Genomic DNA, 19,154 nt, shown 5'->3' with positions numbered 1-19,154 from the left:
TTCCTGTTATTTAAATAATGTGAGAGGATTTAAATTTCAAGTACTTGTAGTGTTTTTTTTTTGGTACTGTCTCAATTTTAGTTAATTGAAGTTGCCTTTGCCCTGCGTTCAATGCATGTGGTTCGCGTTTCTGAAATTACATTTCTATATCACTGTGAGATCTGCTTATTGCAATTTGCTTTAAGTGTGGTTCAATAAAACAAAAACTCGATTCATTTGGGTAGAAATTGAAACCTGGGAAAACCAATATTTATTACAGGATGAAAAGACAGTCTCGCAAACGACCCAGGTAGTTACCAACTCGGGGATTGCAATATTTGTGGAAGTTCAGAGCAAGAGGATGAAAAGAATATTACAGAATGGTGATGGTTACATAAAGTTTCAATGGCTGATGTGGTTTAACGGTGAAATGACACGGGCGGCAAACAAGAGATGAGATAAAAAAAAAAAGGACGACCTTCATTACCAAATTTTGTCGTTTGAATCCATAGAATTGCAATCAATTCATTCATTTACCAAATACATCCATAAGATACATCTTATATTCAGGCGGTTGGACGGCCATCACGCTGGAGCACCAACAAGTGATCGATCCCTTTCCCTGTGCCTCTCTATCGTGACCGAATTAAACTGATTTTCAATTTCAGTTTGGAGCCCATTCACTGCGCATCACAATGAATCTTCATTTAATTCTGCTTTCTTTCATTTTACTACTGCTTCAGCGGGGTGATCGATCCCTCTCCCTACACGTCTCTATCGCGACAGAGTTGAATTGTATTTCAATTTCAGTTTGGAGTCCAGCAGATTAGAAACATTACGCATCTCAATGAATCATCATTTAACTCTGCTTTCTTTGAATTTGCTGCTGCTTCTTGAACACGAGTAGTTAGATTTGCTTCGGAAACAGAGGAAACAATGACAGATTTCTGGGCAACAGCAGCAGCGCCAACGCCAGTGGCAGAAGCTATCCCAAAAGTATTGGGAGAAATAGAGAATAACTTGGGCATTGTTAGTAGATTCTTGAAATTGAAAGCCCTCTGATCTGTGAAGATTCTGAAACCCTCGATTGCTCCCACAGCCGCCATACAAGAAGCCCTCTTTGAAATAGAATTCATCTTTCTTTCTTCTTTTCCTCGGATTTAGATTTGGACTGGTATTGCTAACAAAAAAGAACAACAATGGCAATTGTGAAGTTGCAGGCTGAAATTGCACTTGAGATTTAGTTCTGTATTTATGTGTATGTTACCTACAAAGTCAAGAAGCAGGGAAGATAACACCGTGTAAAACCAAAACCAAAACCACCCGTTTATTGAGAAAAACATGTAGTTCATTCCATAGGCTGATGTCAGGAACCCAGTTCAATCCGTTGCTAGTTTTTCATTTAGTTGTTGTGGGCGCTCTCTGATTGTACGTGTCGCTTTGCTCGTGAAAACAATACCGTACAAAACGCGGTTTTGGTAAAAGGCTGGCGCCCGTTTCGAAACCCTGCCAACCTTTTCAGCTCTCGTCAGGTTCATCTCACCTTACATTTTTTTTAAATGTTGTTTTTAGTGTGATTTTTTGGAATTACATTTTTTTTAAGCGTTGTTTTCAGGGTGATTTTTTGGAAGTTTTTTTCTGAATTTTTCTGGGTTAATTTCTCTAAAATCCTGCAGGAAATCACAAATTTGATGGATAATCCCTGCACAATAGAAGTGCCCTAGTTATTTTTCAAATTATTCAGAAAACTAATTTAAATAACAAAAATCAAAATTTCAACACAATTTTTTTCACTCAGATTCCAGCGCCAAAAAATCCCACTCAAAACAATAAAAAACTAATGTCAAGAATAAAAAACATGTAATTCATGTAGTTCATTCGATACGCTGATGTAAGGAATCCAGTTCAATCCGTTGCTGGTTTTTCATTTAGTTGTTGTGGGCGCTCTCTGATTATACGTGTCGCTTTGCTCGTCAAAACAATACCGTACAAAACACGGTTTTGGTAAAAAGGCGGGGTGCTCGTTTTGAAACCCTGCTCACCTTTTCAGCGCTCGTCAGGTTCATTTCTTTTTTACGTGTTGTTTTTAGTGTGATTTTTTGGAAGTTTTTCCACTGGATTTTTCTGGTCTAATTTCTCTAAAATCCGGCAGGAAATCACAATAGAAGTGCCCTAGGTATTTTTCAAGGTATTCAAAAAACTAGTTTAAATAACAAAAATCAAGATTTCAACACAATTTTTTCCCGGCACCAAGAAGTCCCACTAAAAACAATAAAAGTGCCCCACGAAAAAAACAACTAATATATATATAAAACTAAATATATTTTATTTATAAAACTAAATATATTTTATAAAATTAAATGGAGTTGTCTTTAGTGTGACTTTTTGGAATTTCCGGTGTGTTTAAATTTGTGGTGAAATCTTGATTTGTGTGATTTAAGCTAGTTTTTTGAGTGTATATACTAGGTAACCCCTGCACAATAAAAGTGCCCCACGCTAAAAAAATTAAATATATATATATATCAAACTAAATATATTTTATAAAATTAAATGGAATTGTCTTTAGTGCGACTTTTTGGAATTTCGGGTGTGTTTAAATTTGTGGTGAAATCTTGATTTGTGTTATTTAAACTAGTTTTTTGAGTGTATATACTAGGTAACCCCTGCACAATAAAAAAAATGACAACAACTAATATATATATCAAACTAAATACATTTTATAAAATTAAATGGAGTTGTCTTTAATGCGACTTTTTGGAATTTCCAGTGTGTTTAAATTTGTGGTGAAATCTTGATTTGTGTTATTTAAACTAGTTTTTTGAGTGTATATACTAGGTAACCCCTGCACAATAAAAAAAATGACAACAACTAATATATATATGAAACTAAATACATTTTATAAAATTAAATGGAGTTGTCTTTAATGCGACTTTTTGGAATTTCTGGTGTGTTTAAATTTGTGGTGAAATCTTGATTTGTGTTTTTTAAACTAGTTTTTTGAGTGTATATATGGATTCAACGCCCTGAAAAACCCTATGGCACTTCTATTGTGCAAGGGTTACCTATCAAACTTGTGATTTCAATGAATTTCTGTGGGATTTTAGAGAAATTAGACTAAAAAAATCCACCGGAAAATCTTCCAAAAAGTCTCAAAATTAAATTATATGGTTAAAAAAAATTATAATATTAATAATGAAAAATATGAAGTTTCTTATAGAATGTTAAAATTAAATATCTTGTGAAAAATAGTGTAATAAAGGATCTGTTTCATGTGCCTATTTTGAGAAATATATCTTAGATTCATGAGAATCAATTTTCTTTAAATTTTTAAGTATATTTGCCATGTTTATTATCAATTGTATTTAAAAAAAAAAAAACAAATTGTAGTCAATTTTGAGATTTTTGTTGAAAGGTAATAGTTTTATCAATTATTAGATTTATGAAAAGAATTTACTTTCTTTATAGGTCAAAGAATATGGCAAATGCAGGGTATGAAGAATAAACATTGAATTGCATATAGTATTCCTAATGATACATATATATAATACATTGGAGTGACCCTTGGTCACTTGGACTCCCTTTGATTTTCTAGCTTCCACACCAACCCTTAGAGGCTTCGGTGTCCAACATTCCCCCCCTTAATCCGAAGGGGTATGTGTGAGTCCAAAAAGAGAGTTGTAATATAAAATGTGCAAAAATGCATCACAGCACTAGGTTGAAGGTGCTCTCTGAAATTTTGGCATAAGGTAGTGGTTTAAGGATGACCACTAACACTAGATCGGTTAGTGTAGTTCCTCGAACTCTTCCTAATCCGGCATGAAGATGAAGTCTTCCGCTAGAGAAAGTGCTCGTAATGTTTAGAAGAGGAAGACCTTCAACATCGAAGGGAGGTCTCACCTCACATAAAAAGGGAGAATCTCAACCTGAAAAGGGAGGTCTCAATCTGCAGTGGTTTAAGGATGACCACCAACTCTGGAATGTTTAAGGCAATTCTTGGAACTCTTCCAAAACTGGGAAGAATTTGAAGTCTTCTACTAGAGGAAGTGTCCCCAATTATTTGAAGAGAGGTCTCAACCCTGCATAGATGGTTTAAGGCTGACCACTAACCGAAAGCATGCTTAGGGTCATCTTTATCTTTGGCTACAACTCTGAATCTGGTATGGCAGGTTGTGGCCCAGGGTTGCTTGATGTGGCTTTGAAGCGTGTATATGACCATCACTTCCCTCCTTGTCAGATACAAGGTGAGAAGATGAAGAGATCTCAACTGCAAGACTTTTTAGTATTCGAGAACAAATCCTGTTGTATGAACAAAATATCTTCTTGGTTGTTGAAGCCCATTGTCAAGAAGCGATCCATCCAAGATGAATCTTTGTTCTTGCAGAAGGCTTGTTTTTGAAGCATTTGTGTGAAGAATGAGTACGCTGAACACAATTCTTGCATGGATGAAGATCAAAACAATGATCTTTCATATGGCCAACTCGATCATAGTGTTGGCATTTAACAACTTTTGTTTCCCAATGTGGAGGATAAGAATCTGGAACATGTGGAGGTGAACCTTCATGAAGAAACCTAACACTCTGAAATTTGATGGGCTTAGGAAGTGCAGACTGAATCTCTGCATCTTTCTGCATATCTACTCCTGAAATGGGTACTACATTTGCCATTTCTTTTCATTGATGGGAGTCTGTCTCAATGTTATTGATTTGACCACTTGTTGGCTGCTCATGGGTATCATGATGCTTATGTTGTTGTAACTCATCTCACTGGAATTGAGATTCAAGTTACAAAAACTCGATCATTTCATGTGCACTTGTAACATATTTGAATATTAAAAACTGTGTCCTTGTTTATTTTTACTGTATCATGATCAGTGGATTGTATTAGAGTTATTAGGAGCTCTAATACCTCAGCAATTTTGGACATTGTCTTAGCAAAAATAAAAGCCTCAAAGGATTTGAACAGTTGGGTCGAATTCCTTCCTTGCTATTTCAACTTTTAAAAAAAATGGCATATAAAATCAACACACCATTTATAGTCCACAAGCAGTTTCAACTTTAACACACTCACCTGTAACATTTAATAGAGATAGAGGACAACTTCTTGTTGTTCATGCTGGCTCCCCCACCACAAACATGCCCAAATGCCTTTGCACCCCATTCCTTTATACTGTTGTCTTCTTAACAATTATTTTTCCTTGAATTCAATAGTGTTGTAATAATTCTAAAAAGAGGAAAATATTAAAATAAAACACAAAGCGCCTCACCCCTCCGAAAACCTCAAATCCGAATCTCAAATCTACAAATTGGTAATTGATAGATCTGAATGAATATCTAATTAGAACCTTTAGATGCTACAGTGAAATGAAGTGTCATTCATGAGCACAATGTGAGACACCACACACTCTCACACAAATTAATTATTAGTTATTGTACAGGAATTGAGAGCGGGACAAAGAGAACAAGGGAAAATGTACCCAACGGAGGAGGTGTCGATACCAGTTAATGGCGGTGTTATTTGCAGAGTGATTAAGCAATAGAGAAGGTCGAAGAGTGTTTTATCTTCCTACGTGGAGGCACCAAGTCAGAGACAATGTGATGGCGGTGATACCAAGGGAGTATGGAAGCGTTAACCAACTGTAAGGAGTATGTGAACTAGCGTACAATGTTCAACGATTAAACTATTCAACGTAGGAGATTGGCATGTGCACCGCCCAAAATTAAAAGAGTCGAATTCATCACCTCCATTGTGGGGGGCATATGTAACAGTCGATGGTGCAACTAACAATGTTCTTTAGTGGCCACTGACAGAGAACTTTGATAGTTCAAAGACAACACAAAAAATAATCTGGCTCTAGGTTGTGCGATATTCTTTGTGAGTTGATAATGCATGTCGGGAATCTGATAGACAAAGGATACACAAAGTAGCAGAGTAATGTCAAATCCTTGTTTTCCATTTCTGGAATCATCGACACGGTGGTCAGATTTTGCGTGTTTGTGGTTGTTAACCATGTATGTCCATCATCGTGCAACTCTGTATGAAATGTTTGTATGTATGTTGCTTGTCGAAGTGGCTCACCACAAACCACACCAAGTCCACTTGGGCATTCACCCTCTAGACCACGATTGACGAGCAATGATCTGGTGGCATCTCGTGTGTGTGGTACCGGGCGATTATGTCGCATAGGACCACATACTCGTTCTCTCTCAGACCAAACGAGATGGATTTGAGCCCGGACCCAAACTCTTGGGAAGAGTCGACTAATTCAGCTAATGATGAGATCTGATAGTAGCCAACATATAATGCACAGAGAAAGCCAACGTATATACTACGATTTAGCGGGGCAGAGAGCAAATGTATATACCAGGATTTAGTGGGTTAGAGAGCCAAATTTAGGTCCTACGTTCTGACAGGTGCAGATTTTGGAGAGTCTCAATAATGCCCAAGACTGGAAACAAACACACAGAGAATGACCAATACCAACACCAAATAGTGAGATGGGTCTTAAACTTTGATAAACTCCTTCAAGTGAAATGGCTCCACCACCAACTTGCTTATATGATTCTAGTTGATAAATCTTTTTATTTCACAACATGCATACCCATCAACCATGAGGGCGTACACATCAATGTTGACACTGACATATGAGGCCAAAACATTAGTGGCTTAGACTTGAGAAGGGCAAGAATACACCTGCAGCTCTGATACCATGTTAAACACATACATGGCGAATGCAGAATATGAAGAATAAGCATTGAATTGCGTATATTATTCCTAATGATACATATATATAATACATTGGAGTGACCCTTGGTTTCATATTCCAAGTGGTCCCTTGGACTCCCTTTGACTGGTAAACTTCCACACCAACCCTTAGAGGATTAGATGTCCAACACTTATTATGTGTGCTAGGATATTTATGATTTGGAGCATTCTAAGATCTATACAAGAACAATGCTAAAGGATATTGTTTATTTACTTTAAGTTTCAAACCTTGCATGAATTCATGCTAGAGTGGATGTTAGAGTATAATCCCCTAGTGCATATATATAATGATAACAACAATTATGTTACTTCCTTCATAGCTTACTTAAGAATGTCAACCAAGCATAAACAAAATTTGCTACAAGTAATAGTTTTTCAAATGAAATGTTTCATATATCTTGGGCTTGAAGCACGAGGAAAGATTATGACGGGGAAGTTGTCAAATTATGTGATACATGAAGTATCACCACACTAATATTAATGTTGCTAGAAATAATAAAAACAAATTGAAACACTATGATAAATAAAAATATGTAGAATCAAGAAAAGGTGAATGACCAATATGTTGAAATTGGCAACAAGAAATGTTATAAATAGCATTTCAGGTACCAATGTTGGATATAGCAACAAAGAATGATAAAATAGAAATGCTAAAAATAGCATTGCTATAAATAGCATTTCGGGATACATTCCAATTTTAGTTAGTCCCTGAACTAAAATTCGAATTTGATCTTAGTGGTTGTTTGAAAAATAATTAATTAGTTCATTTTGAGTTAATTAGTTGGAGAAAATCAAACATGAAGTTTATGTGAAGACATGCAACAATTTTCCCTTTGATTGAGGAAGTTATCCGTTAATTAAAGTGATCAGGATGAGTTGTACTTTGAGTTGTAATTAGTTAGCTCAGTTAACTGAGTTAAGTCCAGTTAGATTAGTTCCAACAATTTATGGAACTAATTATGAGTTCAGTTAGTTAATGCATGCATGCATGTAACTAGTGTACATCAGATAACTGAATATTCTTTCATAAATAACTCATGCATGTCAGTTTAGTCAGAGACCCAGTTGAGATCAGAGGAAGGGACAGTGTACTATCAGCTGGAGGATTTTTCCTATATAGGAAACTCATCCATGCAGAAGGAATTATTTCCTCAAAATTGCGCAATTATTTCAGAAGTCAGTGTTGTGTGTGAGGTGAGAATCACATAGGTTGCAGCTGGAGGACCCAAGAGAAACTGCGCAAGGAAATAGGAGGCTTGGAGGACTGAAGGAAGGCATATGTGTTGTATATCTTGTCTATGAGTAGCAGTGAGGGATTGTACTGAGAGCTGGATAGCTTGTGAGCTAAATCTTTGTGTAATCCTGAGATATTTCCACTTGTATGATAATACAGGTAGCGGGGTTTTTAGCTGAGGATTTCCCCAGAGTATTCTTCTGTGTTCATGTGTGATTGTTTCTTCTTCATCTGTTATATGTGTTCTATTTGATCTTGCTCAAAATCAACTAAGCTTCTGCAGGTTTGTTTATAGAAGTAGATCAAGTATTTTTCTTTAGTATAATGCATTATCAGGTGATCTATAGTGAGAATTTCTACATGGTATCAGAGCCATGTTGATCAAAGCGAAGAAAAATATACAAAGAAGGGAGAAGCTCGAAGTTTGAAGTTCCTAATTATAGAATTCGAATTCTTATCACATCTCAAATTTCACCAATGGCGGTCAACGGTTTGAGACTCGAGTATGCCCTTGATGGCAGCTCGAATTATATAGCCTGAAAGGATTACATGGAAGCCGTATTACAGAACAATGGTTTGAAGGACTTCATTGATCAAGAAGTCCCCAAGCTAGCAGCTACTAATGCCCAAGAATTGGCGGAATGGAAGAAATGTGTGGCTAGAGCGAGGAGAATCCTTCCGGAGTGAGTTCGAGACCACATTGTCTTAAGTCTCCATGGGAAGGAAACACCATTTTCAATGTGGAAAACATTGAAGGATCTATATCAGAACAACATCGATCAGAGGAAGCTGGTGCTGAAAGACAAGCTTTGGAAAATCAAGTGTGAAAAGGGCAACACGATCTCTACATATCTGAACAAGCTCACCACTTGCAGGGATGATCTTGGAAGTGTAGGGATCAAGACAACTGATGATGACATGGTGAGTCTTTCTCTCCTCGGTCTTCCTAAGAGCTGGCATAGCTACTAAGACTTAGTAAATGGAAGAGAAAAACTGCCAGACTCGGAACGACTTTGGACGGATCTGATGCAAGAGGAGATAAGAAGAAGCACCAGAGATGGTTCTTCATCCAAGGAGGATGAATAAAATTGTGCCTTAGCGAGTAAGGCAAAGAAAGGGAAGGAGAAGGATTTTCATCCCAAATCGAATTCTTCCCATGGTGGGAAGAAGATTGACAAATCGAAAGTGAGATGCTTTCATTGTCATGAAGTGGGCCATTATGCAACAAATTGTCCATTGAAGAAATCCAAGATGGGATCTAAGGAAGGATCTGAAGGTGAGGCATTGGCCTCTCAGTTTGAATTGGATTTTACCCTCATCGCATGCATGTTTTCATCAATGATGGGTTGTGGTTGGTTTCTTAATAGTGGAGCCTCATTCCACATGACCGCCGGTAAGAGTTTGTTTAGTACCTTGGAGGAGAAAGACCTTCAGATACTCATAGCGATGGGTAATGATGAAAAGTATAGTGTTTCAGGTGTGGGCACAATTTCTTTTCAGAGGGAGCATGGAGCTCGCATTACCTTGATAGATGTGAAGTATGTGCCAGGACTGAAGAAGAACTTGGTATCAATCGTGATGCTGGAAGACAAAGGCTATGATGTAGTATTCATTAAAGAAAAGGTTTTCTGTAGACACATCACCACAAGACAGGTGAAGTAGATCGGTTCACGAGTCAAGAACCTGTATGCTCTTGAGGTTCAAGATGCATTCAAAGCCTTGAGGAGCAAGGCAACTATTGGAGACTTGGTGGTTGAGAGGGAGAGTACATTACCTCTCAACATGCAACGCCAGAAGAAGTCTCAGACAATTTTAGAGGAGCCACAATTGGTGAAGCAGCTTTAGGAGGTTGTGGAGCATCCACAATTGAAGAATCCGAGAGGAGATCGAATGGAGGCATCCACTCATGCAGAGACCTCTAGTAGGGGGGAATTTCGAGCCAAGAGGGCAGAGGGATCACATGCATCCATACCTCCAAGTAGGATGTGGGGCGATGTGGAGTGACAGTTCCAAGAACGCTGAAATAGGGGTAGGATCTTTGAGGTACCCAACCTCTTTGATTAGACCTTGCTATGGGAACCCTGAAGAGGAGTAGCAGGACTGGCTGAGTGGGTAGAGACAGATGTGGATGGAGCGGCAAAGGGAGCTTCAGCATCAGAGGGTGTTTCTAGCCCAACAGGGAGGTTAGTTGGGAGATCAGTTACTTACTTCTCAGTAACTGAGTTGCAGTGCAACAGTGGGCAGCACGATGCAACATGATGAGAGGAGGTGCAATGTGGATACAGTTATGGGAGACAAGACCAGCAGTAGCACGGATGCAACTAGAGGAATCAGTGTGATTGATGCAGTTAGAGATCAAAGTGACAGAGGCTAGAGCAGTTAGATATTGAAGAGCATAGAGGTGCAGAGTTTTTCAGTTGACAGAGGCAATAGAAGTTAGAGACTTTGGTGACAAAGGCATCATTCTGATTCAGGCTGGATATTTTTTTGTTTCTAGAGTTGTTGGAGCAACAACACTTGAGAGAAGTGTTGCACGTAGAACATTCCAAAGATTTAGGATCGGGTTCAAGTTGAATGTCTTTCTTGTTGAGAGGGAGTGTCGAAAATGGCAACAAGAAATGCTAAAAATAGAAATGCTATAAATAGAATTTCAATAAATAGAATTTCAGATACCAATGTTGGATATAGCAACAAGAATGATAAAATAGAAATGCTAAAAATAACATTGCTATAAATAGAATTTTGGGATACATTCCAATTTTAGTTAGTCCCTGAACTAAAATTGAGAATTAAAATTCGAATTTGATCTTAGCAACTGTTTGAAAAATAACTAATTAATTCATCTTGAGTTAATTAGTTGGAGAAAATCAAACATGAAGTCTATGTGAAAACATGCAACAATTTTCCTTTTGATTGAAGAAGTTATCCCTTAATTAAAGTGATTAAGATGAGTTGTACTTTGAGTTGTAATTAGTTAGCTCAGTTAACTGAGTTAAGTACAGTTAGATTAGTTCCAACAGTTTGTGGAACTAATTGTGAGTTTAGTTAGTTAATGCATGCATGCATGTAACGAGTGTACTTTAGATAACTGAATATTCTCTCATAAATAACTCATGCATGTCAGTTGAGTCAGAGACCCAATTGAGATCAGAGGAAGGGACAGTGTACTATCAGTTGGAGGATTTTTCCTATATAGGAAACTCGTCCATGCAAAAGGAATTATCTCCTTTAGGATTGCGCAGTGATTTCAGAGGTCAGTGTTGTGTGTGAGGTGAGAATCACATAGGTTGCAGCTGGAGGACCCAGGAGAAACTGCGTAAGGAAATAGGAGGCCTGGAGGACTGAAGGAAGGCATATGTGTTGTCTATTCTGTCTATGAGCAGCAGTGAGGGATTTTACTGAGAGCTAGATAGCTTGTGAGCTAAAGCTTTGTATAATCATGAGATATTTCCACTTGTATGATAATACAAATAGCGGGGTTTTTCTCTAAGGCTTTCCTCAGAGTATTCTTCTGTGTTCATGTGTGATTTTTTTTCTTCATCTATTATATGTGTTCTATTGATCTTGCTCATAATTGATTAAGCTTCTGCAAGTTTGTTTGTAGAAGTAGATCAAGTATTTTGCTTTAGTATATTGCATTATCAGGGAATCTACAGTGAGAATTTCTACACAATAAGGAGCACAAAGAAGTAAAGGTTTGATGATGTAGAAAATTGAATGAATAGAATCAAAATTGTCATTATTGTCATCTCAATTTCAAGTTTTGCGATGTTGACAGGGTTTATTTTGTATAGGTTCATATTTAAACGTAATCAAACACATACAAGTTAGAAATTTGCACTGAAGTTAATAGTGTTTTTTAATCCCAAACAAAATCTCTAACACGCTTCTACATGAAACAAAGTAAAACAATGTGTTTCTTTACAATGAGCTTAACCTAACCTATAGAAGATAAATAAACAGTGAGATATCTTCATTTAAGTATTACTTAAGTGTTTTTTCACTATTAAGTATCTATCATAATAATGGGGATACAATGAATTACATACTAAGTGGTCAAGATGACTATGTTGAATGTGCTCAAACAATAATCAAATATTAAATAACAATGTTATAGCTATATCATCATTAATTACAAATAGACACATAACAATACCAATCAAACAAAATAACTATGAACCAACATGTTAGACATCTTAAGAGAGATAAAATATTTGATCATAGAAAAAAAATGGATCTCATTTCCTTAGGTTTGCTTAATGTGTATTCTTTGCACTCCAAACTTTTTTTTGAACCACATATTTATGGTTAATATTACTAATAAGTTTTCGATGCCATTACAATTACACCCATAAACCATGACTAATTATGTTGGGGTTTTGCAAAGTAAAGAACAAAGGAAAATATAACAAATTGAATGACATTATGGTTGGTAAGTTTTAAACCTATTAAGTGAATCAATCCATATAGATCCTTATGCAAACTAGAAAAGCAATCAATGGCATACACACATAATACTCAAGAGATTTACCTTGGAAACCCTTGATTCGGAAAACCAACACCCAATAGATATCTAGTAATCTTGGCTAATTTGGCCAAGCCATGCTACATTAGACCAATTTATGCATACTAAAATGGAGCTTTTCTAGCCTTTAAATTATCTATACTACCCTCCATCATCTTGGTCTTCGTGTAGACCAATAAAATTTGAAATCAAGGATATGCATGTCTAAATATGTATTAAAATAATATGCTCATTTACATGTGGTAAAATCCAACTTCACAAAGAGGAAGAGCACTTCCCGACTTATTCTGCGAACTCTGAGCAGGATTAATAGGTGGTAAAATCCTTCTAAATAATTTTTTAAGCTCTTACTAAGAAATAGGTCCTTTAGCCATAAGAATTCTCTACCACTGCACGTTCGTGGTTGCTAGTTTCGCGTTCTTGGCCTCTTGCTGAGGGCCCTCTCCCCTTGCTTTCCCCCCCTTTTCTCGTTTCTCCTTATGTTTTTGCTCCTCTACAGGCTTGGTGTTTTAGTTTTCATTGGCCAGACAACCCCAATTGGTGCGTTGGCCCAGGATAGCTCTCTAGCGACTGAAATCGATGCCTTCAACTCCATGGTCACTGCGACGCCTAAATTTTAGAAGCAATGCCTGACTTGTTTTGTTAAAAAGGCGGACGAGATTCCAAAGATCAAGATTAGTGCCCCTCAAGCTTGCTTTCATGCTTTGCATCTTGCAGACAAAGGCCTTATTGGGAAGTTCATGGGCCTCTAGCCCTCTCCGGGCACGGTTCAGTCTTAGATAGAGAAGAATTGGAAGTCGCTCATCAAATGAGAGGTTATTTCTTCATTCTGTGACCGTAAGGGATTCTACACCTTATCTTTGGAAAAAATACTGGACATAGATTTAGTTTTCAGGAGTGGCTCATACTTCATAGGAGCACAAGGGCTCTATTTGGATATGTGCAGTCCCAGCTTCAACTCAGAAAGTGATGATCCTTCTTCAGTCCCAGTCTGGGTGAATTTACCCTACCTCCCCCTCCACTCCTGGAATGATGCAACCTTTAGATTGATTGGGAGCTCTCTAGGAAAGTACATAGACTATTCAGATTCAAAGGATGGTCTATTTTCCTGTGCAAGGATCTGTGTGGAAGTCAACCTAGAAAAAAGTCTCACAGTCGTAGTCAATCTCTGTATGGATAATTGGGCACATGTCCAAGAAGTGGACTATGACCTATTTCCATTCAAATGTAAACTTTGTCATGAATACATGCATTTTGCCAAACGCTTCCCAAATCAACTAGACATACCAGAAAATCAACAAAGAGAAGCAAACGAGAAATGGAAGCAAGTAAAAAGAAGAAAGGGGAACTCAAAATAGAATAATGGGCTAGTAACAAATTCAAAGTCACCCCCCCAGAAAGCGGGAACAAGCCAAAGCATGCCCACCCCTCCCATGAGGGTCCCCATTCTGGAGGGTGGAGACAACAAAGAAGAAAATAGGTATGCAGCTTTGGCTTTTGTTCATGAGGATGGAGGTTCTTCCCTCCCCTTAAATGATCCAACCCTCAATGGATCTGAGGCTTCCATTCCCTCCACGGCCTCAAAATATAAAAAATATATTCCTTCAAGTCTAGAAACATCCAGTAACACAGAAAACACCACGGATGAAGAGGAAGAAGAAGGGTTCTTATCCTCCAACGAAATAACGGGAATAAAAATACTGATGAGCTCAGTGGATGAGAAATCAGAAGGTGAAAGAGTTAAGTATATGGACAGAAAGATAAGAAAATCAAGAAAAAAAACAAACAGAGAAATAAGGCGAGAAAAAAAATGAAAAAGACAAAGAGTTGGGCTTCCAACACACCATCCCACGCCAGTTAGCTAACTTGGGGGCCAAAGGAGGAAAAAAAGGAAGTATAGCAGGCCCTGCAAAAGGGATGACATCCACAAAGAATAAATAATGAATATTATCTTGTGGAATTGTAGGGGTCTAAGATATGGAAAAATAAAAATGGAAGTGTAATCACTAATACAAAAGGAAAGACCAGTAGTCACTCTACTCTATGAGACGAAGTTGGGAGAGACAGAAATCGCCTCAATCCACTCCAAATTTTGGGGTTGTAGCAATATGGTAGTGGAAAGCTCAAGAGGTGCTTTAGGAGGCCTCTGCACGATGTGGAATCTATCAAAATTGCAATGGTAAGCTCTATAAAAACCACCCACTGGATTGCAACTACCTTTAAAATTTTAGAGTTGCATCAGAATTTCACCGTGATAAATGTATATATACCTGTTCACTTTAGAGAGAAACGGAAATGCTAGAAGTCCTTGACAGAGTTGAAAAACACTAACTATGGATGTAATTGTATACTGGGAGGTGATTTTAATACCTCTATGGGTAAAAATGAGAAAAGGGGAGGCTCAATTGTCAGGGATGCCTCTCAGGAGAATATGTAGGAATTAATTCTCAACCTCAACCTATTCGATGTCAAACCTCCTAAATTCCTCCTGAATAGCCTTCTCCTTTGGGAGGTTTAGAACTTTCTCCTTGCAATCTGCTATTCCTCTCCTCATAGAGGACCTTCACCATCTCTGGCATATCAAAGAATGTCTTTCTGAAGGTCTTCTCATCTTTTGAAATATTTGTAGGTTCTCCTTCATGAGACATGATCTCTGGAGTCTCAACTAAAACTTGAGGCTGAACTGGTGTTGGAGATTGTGGCAACCTTTCTCTTCTTCCCCTTGACCCAACTTCAAGGCTTCCAACCAACTTTCCTTCGCCTCTTTTGAGTTTTAACCTTGTAAGCATGACATAAACTTGCAAACAATTAAATCCTTCTTTTACAAAGCAAAACCTGGCTCTGATACCAAATTGATATGATTTAGAATATTAGTTTGTAGTGCTAAGATCTTCCTCAGATTATAAACAAAATGCTTTCATTGTGCTTAAGGATTCATCAATTTTTGCAAGTGAAATGAAGAGTTTTTATGTTAATTTTATGAGCAATTTAACATAAATCAAAAACTGAACAACATCATAAACATATACAGAACATCATCAAAAACACATTACAACAAGCACATGATAAAGGAATTCACCCCTCCTAGGCTACATCTCCTTGGTCCAGCTTCTAATGGCTTGGGCCTCTCTATTATGCTCAAAAGTGTAAAAATATGTGTTTACAATGCTCAAATGTTTCTGAAACCTGCTCCAATCAGTCCATAATACTCAAAAATGGTTATCTAGCCTCTTTTTGCATCCATTTTGGTGAAAAACTGAAGAAGTTATGACTTCTCCTAGTTTTCCCAATATTCGTTCCACAATTTGCTTCACATTCGGCATGATCCTACAAATTAGCCCCATAATTCGCTAACTGCGCAAAAATTTTGCCATGCAGCAGGCCATAATCTGTTGGCCAAATCACAAATCGCAATCGGCAAGGACTGGCAGGCTTAAGGTCTGTGAACACGGTGGCGATGTACGATTACAACGTGCGTGGACTTGACGGGAGTATTAATCAGAGCCTATAACCTTATCACATTGGGGATATCGCGATCGATGGAAAACCAATGGTGTTAGATATGAGGAACTGTGCAGTATTGTGATTTTTTATTGCGATATTGCATCGCAACCCTGATCTCGCTGAGGGCTAAATCTATCGTACTTCACTCCCTTCGCCGATGTGTGATTGTGATTTATCACATCACAACCCTTCCTTGCTCGGGGGTCGATTCTTTAACACAATCCACCTACGACTTGCGAATGTGATATGCAAAGGCCAATGGCGGTCTGCCACTTGGTGCCTCCTCATTCACTGAAGGAACTTGCCACGTCATCCAATCGTGCCATGTGAGCAACTCAAACATGAACTTTGACGTTCTCTAACTTCTGCATACAAGCTTGGATTTGAGTGTCGTTCGCACCGTTGGAATCAGAATGATGAGCTCTTCAATCTGAAGCTAAGTTTATCAAGATTCTAACACTTTTATTTTTGAGCCTAATTTTGAGCACCTGATCAGAACACCTATTCTTTCACCCCATATATGAAACATGCATACTAAAACTTATCGTAGGCTTTGATCATAATATGGATGAATGAAATATGTCATGAATAAAAATATTGCTATCCAAAAGGCTGACAAGCAGTTATGAACAAAGGTATAATAAGGGGAGTCGAAGCCTTTTTTATTAAACGGGGTAAGATTTGTAATTAAAGATAAATTGAGCTCATTTGTTCACAATGATCCCCTACCTTTCTCTACACTAGTCTAATTAAACCGAAGGTGTCCTCTACCAAGTTGGGCTGGGAAAACACTATTCAACCCAGTGAATCCCAACACTTCATTTTCGTCGTCCTCAGGCAAATAAAAAACTTAAACGTGAAATGATTGTTATCATTGTTCTTGTCAGATTCTTATTGTTAAAAATATGTAACTACGATCAAATTCCACTTTGGACTACTCATTTGATGGATATAATGATGGCATCAGATTCCTCTTTTCGAGAGGACCAAAATCGACCTGAAGATCACCTCATTTGGACAAGCGGAAGTTGAGTTATGAATTATTTTATTCATACATATATTCTGGATCAGGTCGGCCCTATGCACATGTACTGATGGACAAGTCAAGTGGACCCTCATTTGGACACATTGATCAAACTCACTTCTCCTCTTCTATTTTGTCTTGGCTCACGCAGGTTTGACGGAGGAAGCTTTCATAAGGGTTTGAAGTTACAGGGTGAAGCTAGCACTAAACTAGGGTTTTCTGATTCCTGGACACCAACACAGGGTGGGAAATTTAGTCCCTGGTTTTTGGCACACAGTGGTCATGAGAGCGACCAAGGACCCTTGGACGTTGGCATAGATTCTTCACGAGAGCGACCAGGAGTTTGGGTCAGTTTTGTCCCTAGTCACCCGCACATAATGGTATGGGAGCGACCGACTGCCATAGTCGTTATCATGCAGTTCACAAAGAGCGACCATGTTTGTCATAGTCGCTCGCACAGCTCCTCCTTCCTACGTCCGAGAATCCAGGATGAGATTTTAGTGTTCTGAAGATTTCTCTCAGTGAAATAAGTGTTCAATAGTAGGCTATAGGTAGTGACAGTACATTACATTTATCTGAATCGGAGTTTTGATGTTTAGATGCATTTCATGGGTATTATAGTTGTTGTGAAGATATGGATCATTGTACTCTATTTTTTCTGAATCATTTGATGACAGTATATTAGAAGAATAGTTGCAAGGATTTTCCCCATAGTGGGTTTTGCCCTTGTCTTTGACTAATCTCGGTGTCTCTATGTGTGCATGCTTTTCTTATCTTGTTCCTTTATGTTCCGATGCATTGATGATGATGTTATTGTTCTTTCTACATAGTTGCTTATGCTGATGAATAATGATGTAAACCTGAATAACTTATGATGCTATGGGGTGAACTTAATGTGTTAATGGAGAAATGTAATTATCAAAGCAGAGAGCAATGTATGCCTATGGAAAAATTAACATATTCTCAAAAGTGGGCTAAAGAAAAGCCATGGAGATCACCCCCATGGAGACACTTTTGATGGAAGAAAGAAGAGGATGGTGGATACCTAAAGAATCCTAGGGTATGAAGGAAACCCTATGTAGTTAGTGCATAATTATTTGATGGTTAGGGTTTGAGAGAAACCCTGGTTTATGGCTTGAGATTTGATGTATGAAACTATAGCATGATCTATGTGAAGATGCTCAAGCACTTGGGACAGATTCAATGAAGCCCTAGATGGTTGGTTGTTGATAAATTTTATTGGAGGAAACATTCGGATGTGGACTATGGATAATGATGACTCTTGAAGTCTGGTTCAAGAGGGAGAGGATCACCTCTCATTGAAGATAAGTACTCCTTGACTTATGTTGTTTCTTTATGTCTTTACTCTTGTTTAGACTTATGGATCTGATTATTATGATTATTGTTTTTATCATTTCTTATACTTCCTGCATGTATATTTAAGTATATGGATTTATCTAACCTGCTTGATGAGATGTGATAAGTAGATCCCTCTTGAGTTTCATTTGAGATGTAGGAAAGAAAAGATAGATGTGGAAAGAGGTAAAGAGGCACTTGATGAAAAGGTGACAAGCACTACAACCTTCCTATGAGAAAGTGCACATGTATTTGAACACTACAGGGTATGAAAGGTATATTTCTTTAATGCTATGGATGACTAGGTAAGCCTCATGGTATGTTGAGAATGTCTCCTTCACAAATGGCGCATCCTTGCATATGAAAGAGATTTCAATTTATGTTTCCTATGATGGAATGGTGCACCTAGTAATGAATATTTTGATATTCTTGATTCTATGAGGTTACTTATTATTGATCTTGGATATAGTGGCATAACTTGATGTTTGGCTAAAATCTATTTTTCTTGGAGATCATGATTCTCTGAAGAAGGTTAGTACGTTGACTGTAATGATACTCTTGAAACTTGACATGCATAAGACATGATGGATCTCTTATAGAAGGTTACCTCATTGATATTGATAATACATGTGATAAGTATGATGAAAGTATGTTGACACTCGTGTTGTTTTGGTAAAGTTTTATTGAATGACCTGACTTGGTCCTATGGTAACCTTGATGATAGAACTATGAGATTGATACTCTAGATATATTATTAACCATGGTCATGT

General features: G+C 37.7%; 1 protein-coding gene across 1 annotated transcript; it reads right to left on the bottom strand.

Annotated features, from left to right (window-relative positions):
* Nucleotides 1-363: 363 nt before the first annotated feature.
* LOC149193798 (uncharacterized) lies at nucleotides 364-1,241 on the bottom strand. Its single transcript, XM_089406962.1, has one exon. It carries the CDS (start codon nucleotides 1,113-1,115, stop codon nucleotides 786-788), a length of 330 nt encoding a protein of 109 aa, XP_089263088.1. The 5' UTR covers nucleotides 1,116-1,241; the 3' UTR covers nucleotides 364-785.
* Between the last annotated feature and the right edge of the window lie 17,913 nt (nucleotides 1,242-19,154).

The sequence above is a fragment of the Pinus tabuliformis genome, chromosome 2_2 (assembly GCF_031772625.1).
Source record: "Pinus tabuliformis cultivar Carrire ecotype Pingquan chromosome 2_2, CPIR1, whole genome shotgun sequence".
NCBI lineage: Eukaryota > Viridiplantae > Streptophyta > Pinopsida > Pinales > Pinaceae > Pinus > Pinus tabuliformis.
The sequence above is the reverse complement of the archived record's forward strand: the minus strand, read 5'-3'. Positions and strand labels throughout refer to the sequence as shown.